This window comes from Nelumbo nucifera, chromosome 4, assembly GCF_055504915.1.
Source record: "Nelumbo nucifera cultivar China Antique chromosome 4, China Antique-T2T, whole genome shotgun sequence".
Classification (NCBI taxonomy): domain Eukaryota; kingdom Viridiplantae; phylum Streptophyta; class Magnoliopsida; order Proteales; family Nelumbonaceae; genus Nelumbo; species Nelumbo nucifera.
In genome coordinates this window covers 1,203,156-1,213,653 of record NC_142652.1, presented here as the reverse complement: position 1 = coordinate 1,213,653, position 10,498 = coordinate 1,203,156, and the positions used below count along the sequence as shown (strand labels likewise).

General features: G+C 34.7%; 1 protein-coding gene across 1 annotated transcript; it reads left to right on the top strand.

Annotated features, from left to right (window-relative positions):
* Window positions 1-8,583: 8,583 nt before the first annotated feature.
* Window positions 8,584-10,036, top strand: LOC104591925 (uncharacterized). The gene is made up of 3 exons (XM_010251079.3): window positions 8,584-8,754; window positions 8,855-8,933; window positions 9,041-10,036. The coding sequence occupies exons 1-3, from the start codon at window positions 8,731-8,733 to the stop codon at window positions 9,760-9,762; spliced, it is 825 nt and encodes a 274-aa protein (XP_010249381.1). The 5' UTR covers window positions 8,584-8,730; the 3' UTR covers window positions 9,763-10,036.
* The last annotated feature ends 462 nt before the right edge of the window (window positions 10,037-10,498 follow it).

Genomic DNA, 10,498 nt, shown 5'->3' with positions numbered 1-10,498 from the left:
CTGGGCCTCCTGGGCCTTTATCATGGATGGGTACGAAAAATTGTGGTAAAAAAATGCATGAATCTATACTTGTATATCTTCTTTTTATTTTGTGGAACTTTGTACCCTGTTGACTGTGTTCGAGAAGGGGGAAAATAAAATAAGAAAAGAAAAGCAAGAGATTAGAAGAATTGAATGGTTCATATTTGGCTTTATGTCTCCTCACAAAGCAACAAATGGATAGAGTGGAACTGTGAAGCCACTTGTTTAAATTTCAGGTCACTACTCTGTTTTTTTTTTTTTCTGTTTTATTCATTTTTTCCCTTACTTTGTGGAGTTGGGGGGGGAGAGGGAGTCCCCTTTTTGTGAGCTGCAGTAGAAAGTAAAAACAAGGTTGTATAGATGGAAGTAATGTTTAAGTAGGGGATATAATGATATATTAGGGTAGATAATGGAGGTGCAATCGTAGCTGACGTTCCCATCCAAGATTGTGCAGCATCCACACATATTTTTATTGATGAAAATAAATCGTATTTGTTTATGTGATGATTCAAAAAAAAAAAACAACCCTAACTACAAGCACGACTACCCACTTAGGAAAAGGTTTTCAATTCATGGTTAGCACATAAATTTTCTTAGTCTAGCTGCTGCTAGGGCCTAGGGCTACAATTTCGGTTGGATCGGGTTGACAACATTGTTATAGTTAGGGTTGACTCTTAAGCCCAATACAACTCTACAATTGCTACATGCCATCATATATTTGTCTTGACTCTTAAGCCCTAATGATTTTCATTTCATAATTTTATATTTTATCATTGTTGTTTTCATGATTTTAGATTTTCAAAAATAGACTCCAATAATTTGAAATATTCCTTTTATAAAAGTTCTGTTTAGTGTTAATCAATGATTAATTAAGAGCATTTGAAAGATTCTACGAAAATGGGAGAAAGGTCAGGTTGATTGGGTTAGGGCTGACTAGTTTGATCACGTTGAAAGTTGGATTGGGTTAGGGCTCAGAACCTTGGGTTGGTCAGGGTTGAGGCAGTTTAGATTAGATCAATGTTAGATCCCGTTGGAAGTTGGCTTGAGTTAGGGTTAACCTCAAGTCTAGCTACCTAACCCACCCCTACTACCTGCCCTCTCAATCATGTTCAGTTCTATAATATTTGCTAGCAACTCTAATCATCATTTAAGCTCTATACCAACTATATAGGATTAGTCATACGTACGAATCTTCTTTAATTTATACCAGTCTTCCATTCTATTTTAATTTCATATTTTTTTAATTCCAAACTTTATTCTAAGTGGAGGAACAGCCACTTTGAAATTAATTTTATTAAACATTTTTTAAAAGAAAATTAGAAGATACAGGAGACGGTGTGGTATATCTTACGTCAAAACACAACATACATACATACATACATATAAAACTTTTTATTTTCTATCATTTATAATTTATCCCACATTATAAAATTATAAAATTTGTCTTTAACTTTTCTTATTAAAACTTAAAATTATTAATAGGAGAGTATAAAGATATGCTACCACGTAATGGGTAATGCGGCCATAACATATGGTGGATTGAGGTGCTTTATAAATACATGGGTTTGATATATATCAATGCACGCCACATCGAAAACCAAGACCAAGAGGATTATAGGGTTACGTGCTATATCCATATTTTAACTACTAATTCTATATATGCTACTAGCTAGTACATTGGCGACGATGTATGATGTATCCCTATTCCTGTCTCTATTTGCATATAACCCTACAAGTGAAGTGAGAAGTGAGTAATCATCCAACTTAAACCCAATTGGATCAGGTCATCAAGCAGCTAGCTTAATTACTTTGAGGCTAAGCCGGTGCTCAAACTGCCAATAACAATATTAGAGCATCCCTATCCCATTGAAATAATTAAGATCATCTTCTCTTCTGATCACCATGTCTCCTGCAGATTGCATCGATCTGACATAAAATATCAAATTATCATAGACAGACAGACAGACAGACAGACTTTGTATTATTGTTGATCCAACGCCATGTAATAATTCTTGATTCTTGGTTTTTCTTTTCTTTTTTTTTTTTTTCTTCTTCTTCTTTCTTGTGAAAATTATTGATCGTGGAGTCCAAAAGAGTCTAAATAGAGACAGAGATTCATTGGGTGATGCTTACCGGCCATTTTTTGGAGATGATAAACCACAAATATAGCACCCAGGAAAGTATATAATTAATAAAGACGAGAGACAAGTCAGACAAAGGTTTATCTCAACCACAAATTTGTGTGACTTTGAGCTGATCAGTGTTTATTTGTTTGGGTCCCACAGTCCCACTTCCATTTGACACGGAATACTGTTTCTTTTTTTATAAGGAAAATTCTATGATATTGAAAAACACTGTGAATTTTGATAAATATAATACCACTTGAATACCTCATTGGTCACTTCTCGTATGATGCCGATTGATTGGCTGTGAATTTTTTCTTTCCGATATCACAGTCAAAATGGCTTTTTCTTTTTTTCTTTTTATATATATTCTCTTGATTGCTGAATTTATTCTAGGGCCCACTCATTTTTCTCCTGATTTATTAGAGTTATTGTATTAAAGGAGATGTGTTCTGAGCACCTAAATATTTTAGTGCTATATGATAGCTGCAAGATATGATACAGAAAACACTTATAACCTATATACCAACTCATAAAGAGTAAAAACCAATGCGATTGTATTTATCAAAATTGACGAAGTTTTGATTGGTCAAAGCATGTCTCATATCCAAGGATTAAAGCATGGACACTCTTGATACAGGGGGTCATGCGTATTGATATGATACATTTTTATATCGGGTCGTATCGTGTCGTATAGTGGATACAGTTTGATACACATCAATATGGAGGTGTATCCATGTCTAGTTTAATAATATTGTACATTGAGTACTTTTGGATTGTTTTTCATCTTAAATACAAGTTAAAAAATAGTATTATGAAAATTAAAATAAATAATTTAAGACTTAATTTTCTAAAAAAATTAATAAAAATTAAAAATTATAAAAATAATATATTTCATCTACCTTAGATGATTTATATACTTTATTTTACTCATAATTATAAGTTAAAAATGAAAACATAGTTATTATTTGAAAAAAAATAGAGTTATTATATAAAAATACTAAATAAATAAATTTTCCCAAAAAAATTAATGGAAAATAGAAATTATAATTATAAAAACTGAAACGAATAATTTAAGATTTAATTTTCTCAAAACATTTAATAAAACTGAAAATTAAATATAATTTATTTTATCTACCTTAAATGATTTATTTATTTTATTTTGCAATTATGTGTAAAATAAAAACATTATATGTTAAAAATGAAAACATATTTATTATTTAAAAATGGTTGTTATTTAAATAAAATACTAAATTAATGAATATTTCCAAAAATTAATAAAAATTGAAAATTATAATTATAAAATTGAAAGAGTGATAATTATTGTACAATGTTTAAATGTTCTAGAGTCATGGTATTGTTTATTGTAATATTTTTTCTTCATATAACCTATTGAAGTATGCATTTTTCATTTGTTTATATCTTATTCATAGATAATTCAGCTTTTTGTTTAGTGTGATGAATGTATTTATGTGATTTGTATACATTTCATTAGCATATTCAAGTATTTCTATATCTTTCGTTTGTATCCATGTGTTTCCAAAACGTATCCGTATTTGAATCACTCGATATGATACTTTATACCGATACTTTAATCCTTGTTCATACCCAATGTTTTTAAACCGCCGTTGACCATAATGTTGAACAGTTCAGCCTAGAAACCAGTCATCAACCCGGTTATGTTTACCTTCTAACTCGGAGTTATAACAAAAATCGTTGAAATAAAAGTCAATAAATCGTTCAGTTCGTAGCTTAAAAATGAATACGTTGACATACTAAAACTTCCTCTCTCTCTCATCGAAGACTAAAATGACAATTGACAAAAAGTAAAAAAAAAAAAAAAGAGGTGAAAAATATCAAGTCTTGAAATTTGATAAGGCCCATAATTCATTTTATAATTCTCACGAGAACTGCTGTGTCATGTGTTGAATAAATGAATTATTTATTTGATTGGCAAATTCAAATAAACTGTAGTATATAAATTATTATACAAGCGTATAAGAAGAAAAAACCTGTTGTTCTTTTATTTATTTTTATTTTCATTTAGTTCATCATGGGTTAATTTGTTTGATCCAGACGGTCAAACCACTGAACCTTGACCCAGAAGGAAAAACAGTTCCATTTCTGAATTGTATTTTAAAATTTTGATCATACCAATTCAATGGTCCAATTGAATTGGTTAATTGAGAGAATCCAGATGTGCTACGCAGTGCCACAAATCCCAAACATGAATGCGTTGTCAAAAGCATGGTTTCACTGGTTTTTGGGTCAGCTAATTCAAACGTTTTAATAAGTAAAAATCATGTATATCTCATCTTATTCATTGGATTGAAATATTAGAATATCATGAGAATAGGATTGAGAATGAGAGTGAAAAGAGGCTCTATCGGCTAAGAGAACTTAAAAAAGAAAGAAGACTGAAAAAAAAGAAAATGATCACTTGTAGCAGTGATGGCAATAATGACAGTGGTGAAAGTAGATCTGATCTCTCTCTCTGATCTCAGATAATAAGCTTTCTCTTTTCATTCTATTGTTTTATTCCTATTTTGTTAGTTTATTTTTTGAAGATTTTAAATATGATATATTAAACCGCAAACCATTGTTCGGGTCAAATGGTTTAGCAGTTAAATCATTTGGGTCAACAGTTTGTTGACTAATTCAATGATTTTTTTTTATATATATAAAATAGTGGTTTGGTATTAAAATGAAACTGGTACCTTGGCCGGTTTCTATACCAAACGGTCCAACCATCCGAGTCAACAATGGTTATAAAACCATGCCATGAAATACAACATACATATAACTAGGGAAGTGGGGAAACATGTTTAAAACTTGAGGTTATAAATGATGATAATGATTGAAGGCTGAAGCTAGCATATGTGGGCTCTAATTATAGATCATCCATAGTTATATGTTCATAAAGGCTATGTTTGGTTCCCTGTGTGTTTATTGGAAAAACACCATCAGTGCCACTTAGGCGTTGATATTTATTGTACATTGAATCACCGTTTGGTTTTAGCATTTATCAAATAAACATCAAAAAACAGAAACACTTGGATTTATGTGCTTGAGATGTTGGAAAAACTTCAATTTCTAGCTTCTTCCAACACCCTAATGTTTATTAAAATGAAATGCTTACTTAGAGCATTGTAAGTTGGGACTTGGGGTGGAAGATAGCTTTATGAGGGTGTTAATTGAAACGCCCAACCAAATAACAAAAACAAAAAAAAAAAATGTTAAGTCAAGGTGGAAGATAGCTTTATGGGATATTAATTGAAACAATTTAACTAATCAACAAAAACAACAAACATTTAAAGTTTTTCAATTAAATGTTTATTTGAGAAACACTACATCTATAAACGCTCAAGAAACCAAATACATAAAATCAAACGAACATCTAAATTGTCTAGTTAAAATATTAATTGCCTTTTGTTGTGCAGATTTATCATTCTTATCAGGCCAGGGTACAGGGTATCCAATGCTGGCGGGGCCAGTAGAATCAGTCCTCATTTGAAAAGGTGTGAGAGGGAGTGTACTAACCGGTACATGATGGAAATTTCAAAGAAGAAAGTAGGAAGCAGCTGAAGAAAAAATAGTAGTGACCAGTGAATTAAAAAAGAAATTTTAGGCTGTGTTTGGTTTAAAAGAAAAGATAGTAAAAGTAGGGGCGGAGCCATGGCCCCCTTATGGTCCCAAAAATCCCTACTTGCGATTTCATATACATTCCCCCCGTTCACCTTAGATTCTGATCCCTTCATGAAATTTCCTAGCTCCACTAGAGAAGGGAAAGGAAGGGAAACAATACATTTCCTTTTCATTTCCTTACTTTTTCTTTTGAATCAAACACAGGATTAGAGCTTGGACAAGCGTATAATCCTAGAATAGAAAAGCATTATTATATTAGTTAGAGTATTACTGTATTAGAAGTAGAAGAGGTATATTATTAGAGAAACAAACAAACAAACAAAAGGAACTCAAAGTTGGGTAGCCAAAGGCCAAAGGACATGCATATATGTATATAGAATAATATCTATGTTGGGCGTCATTATTTAACAACCTCATCAGTCAGTCATATTCATATATCACTCGAGAGGCGAGAGGAGAGCAGAGCAGAAGTAGTACATAGAAACAGGAGCAGGAATAAATTATCCATCACATTCAAAGGCTAGCTATGGCTGTTAACGAATAAGGAGAGAGTGGGAAGAAGGTAAAGTTCAATCCATCCATCAAATTTAAATTTTAATTAAAAGTAATATAACATGGAATGGAACCTACATCTAATATAAAATATTCTTTTTCTTTTTAATTTTCACGTTCAACACTCTTCTCCACATCGCTAATTTTATTTGTTAGGCTCTATAAATACAAATATGCAGAGCATAAAACCTTGTATTGTATTTTTTTTATCTGTATTTATATTTTATATTTATAATCTTTCCACACTGAGCCCAAACAATGTAAGCGTCTTCACCTCCATCATTTACCACTCTCACAATTTATCATTTGGGGGGCGTTCTTTTTCTGTATTCCGAGAGGGGAAAGTTAGTCAATGGGATTTTGGTTTCTATTGGCCAAGAATCTCATATTCTTTTTTTTAGATTTATGTGGGGAGCAGGGAAAGTTTATTTTTCTGGATATCGCTTAAGCATGTACCACTCTCACAATTTATCATTTGGGAGGGGTTCTTTTTTTGGATCCTGAGAGGGGAAAAAGTTGGTCAATGGGATTTTGGTTCCCATTAACCAAGAATCCCATCTTTTTTCACATTTATGTGGGAATTAGGGAAAGTTTATTTTCCTAGGTATCATTTACCCGTCTCCTAGGTGGATAAATAACTTTCCCACCTAGGGGAAAAGTTGCCAATACTTGAGCTAGACAAAAAATATCCTTTTTAATAATGGATTTTTATGACTAAAATGGTCATTGCGTTGTTTACATGAGAAATAAAAGCTGGATAAGTGTTTTCCAGAAAAAACTCACCCAGGTAACTACATTTACCTAAATAAGTGACTTATCAAAAAGCAAACAATGCCTTAAAAATATAATTGAGTTCATGGGCCTCCCCAAATGTTTCTTCCAAGTATTTGATGCCAAAATAATACAACAAACATCAATTAATTAATCATGAAAAAAAAGCCAAATTCCCACTATAATTGAACAAAATTGAATATCATCTTTGTGCCATGTTTGGCTGCAACACCCAACCCTCTTTCCAAAAAAAAAGGACTATTACAGAGGAACATACAACATTTTATTCCTAAAGGCTACAACTACCGCCATTCGTTATTTTGTTTAATTTTAAAAGCAAATTATACGAAATAAAACACAGTTACATCCAACCCAAAGCCAAAGGGAGGCTAATAGCATGATACGATACATAATTGGCTTCGAAATACGATCTTGCCGGTTTCCACCTCCACCTGTAGGCTTCAACCTTGATGTGATGTATCTTTTGTTCATCTTAATAACATTTCAATTGTTATAACAAAAAAGGCTCCGAAATATGGTGTCAATTAATGATATATAATTGTTCTCTACCTGTACAACAAACTCAAGTAAATTGAATTATGGGTTTGCTTTAGGAGATTCTTTGCTTTTCGGTTTAATTACTAGTTGCCACCTGTCCAAATCTTATGACAGAAGAGGCAAACCCTGATATACTCCAGAACCAGAAGTTTACAAAAAGACGTCCCTACCCACATGGTTAAAGTTGGAATCTCAAAAGTTAAATCCTTTCGAATGAAAATAAAACACTACGGAAAAAAGAGTACAACTTTCTCCCCTCTCATAGAGACCACCTCAATGGGCCAATGTCTATGAATCAAATACGTATATGATACGTCCCTCCTCATTTGTCTAATGACGAACTCGTCCTTTGCTTTTCCTTATTCTTTATATGGGTCGTTAGTTAACGAGTATCAGGATATCAGCACAGCAGGCCCTTTTTTGACCTTTCCAGATTCAAATGCACAAGACAACCCAATGAAGCAATTTGAATCAGACCTCAAACCACAAGAACTAGTAGTGGCTCATTAACCGCCCTTATTCCCTTTTTTTTTTTAAGAAGAAGCCCGTATGTCTTTGAGAATCACCTTCAATCCAAACATGAGTGATTTGCATGTTCCTATTAGTTATTTGCAGAAACACCTATGCTATAAGTAGAAATGGCAAATACCACCAAGTCCAATATTGTCTTTTAGGTTTATAATAGAATAGAAAGTCAATTAGAAGTTTGGCTTGGCACACAGTTGGAGAAGAATTTAGGAACATTGAAAGTGGTTTGATGTTGAACATCTTGGCTTGCAGAGAAAGCTGTCCAAATGATGCTTTTGAGTTGGGAACAAACAAAAGAGGCGAGTGATTATTAAGCAAACTAAATAAAAATTAGAAACCCATGACCTGCTGACCCCACATCTGTGTTCTATATAAAGCCAATGATCCTACACATAAGTTACACTGGCACATACACCCCCTTCTCCTTCTCCTCCTTCCTCCTTCCTTCCATGTTCTAGTTCTCCTTACTAATTGCCTCTTCTACCAGCCCTTTCCTCTCCATCTTCATTAGATTACTGAAGATCCAGGGGGCATGGCAAAGGAAGTAGAACTTAAGGTTCTATTCTCATCATAACCCTCTTTCTTTCTTTTTAATCTTCCTTTCTTACTTTTATTACTTGGTGCCCTGAGACGACGTTGCTCTGGCTTTCTTTCAGAAAGTGGAATTGAAGGTTTCGGTCATCTGCTGCGAAGGTTGCAAGAGGAAAGTAAAGAAGGTTTTACAAAGCATAGAGGGTAAAGAACAAAGAGATAGAATTAAATCCAGACCGCTACTCTGTCTTCTAGCTACTGGGCTTTAATTTCTTATTATCTGACTCCCACCGCCTGTCGTTCGTTCACAGGTGTTCTAAAGACAGAAATCGATTCTTCTCAACCAAAAGTCACGGTCCTTGGCAACGTCGACCCTCAAATTCTCGTCAAGAAGTTATTGAAAGCCGGAAAGCAAGCAGAAATATGGGTAAGTGAGAATGGGAAAACAGAAAAAGAAAAGAAACAAGTAGAGACGACGGCCAAACTAGAAAAGTCGAAAGATGGAGATCATGGTGGAATTAAATCAGGTGGATGCGAGCAAGGAAAATGCGCCAACTCCAGCGACTTGAGCGAAAAGGTCAAGGAGAATTCGAATGGAATTAGCAGCAGCAGCAACAACAAAGGACCAAAGAAGGATCAAAAAGAGAGGGACGATAATGGAGGTGGTCAAGAGGTTAGGAAGAATATAAATCCTAGTCCTCCCCCTGCTGAAGTGATGAATTATGCTACAACTCCAAGCACGAGGGTGAATTGCTGTGGTATGAAAGCAAGCATGGTGCATGATAGCTCTAACCATACAAGGTGCTGTTACATGGTGGATCCCTCTGCTATCCCCGCCCTACCACTACCACCCTATTACACAATAAGCGGCCCTGCAGCTGTTGCACTTCATCATCAACGACACTACTGCTACTGTGAGCACCCATTACCATCTTCTCAGGCTCAGCTCCCGCAGCAGATGCTGCCGGTGCCAGTGACGAGGGTTGGCGACTACTTCAGCGATGAAAATACGGTTGGGTGCTACGTGATGTGAGTGGCTGCTGCTGCTGCTTTGCGATGGGTTGAAACCTGCAAGAAAAGCCACAAGCCAGCGAGAGCATGCAGAATTGCAGATACAGGCTATTTACCTCCCTTCCCGAGAGCGATAGCCCACTGCCCATGTGGATAGATGATATATGTATAGTTTGAACTTAATTTGAACAAGGCTAGGGCCTACTGGCCTAGGGGAAGGGGTTTCCCAGATTCTTTGTTTGTTTCTTTTCTTTAATCCTCCTCTTTTCATTTTAATGGAAATACTTTCTGTTCTCTCTCTCTCTCTCAGCACCAGCAGGCCAAATTAAGGCGAAGGCGAGAGATGGGTTTGATTGAAGGCGAAGTGCAATAATAAAGATGACATTTAGGGCAATTGTAGTCGTCTGAGCGACCCAAATGGTGATATGGACCATATGGAAAAAGCCAGAAAGGCATCCCTCTCTTCTCTCCGCCATTAATTTACCTACCTTCTTCCTTGAGAAAGCATTACCTACAGGCTACAACCAGGGTCGTAGAAAAACTCAACAATCCCTAGTGATTTTTGAACACGCCAATTGTTTAATCAGATTGATGTGATATTTTCTTTTTCAAAAATCAGTAGGGGGCCGTTGAGTTATTCGCAGTCGCAGGTAATGTGTTCTCTTCATCCCCTCTCTCTCATCACATGGACCTACAAGGAAATGCCCAATAATTTCAGCTCCGTGCTTATGAACCTACGCGCATACTCTATTCTTGGG

Coding starts and splice junctions, on each gene's coding strand:
- LOC104591925 (XM_010251079.3), top strand. CDS start 8,731: ATGGCAAAGGAAGTAGAACTTAAG. Junction 8,755..8,854: donor CAAAGGAAGTAGAACTTAAG/GTTCTATTCTCA, acceptor GCTTTCTTTCAG/AAAGTGGAATTGAAGGTTTC. Junction 8,934..9,040: donor GGTTTTACAAAGCATAGAGG/GTAAAGAACAAA, acceptor GTTCGTTCACAG/GTGTTCTAAAGACAGAAATC.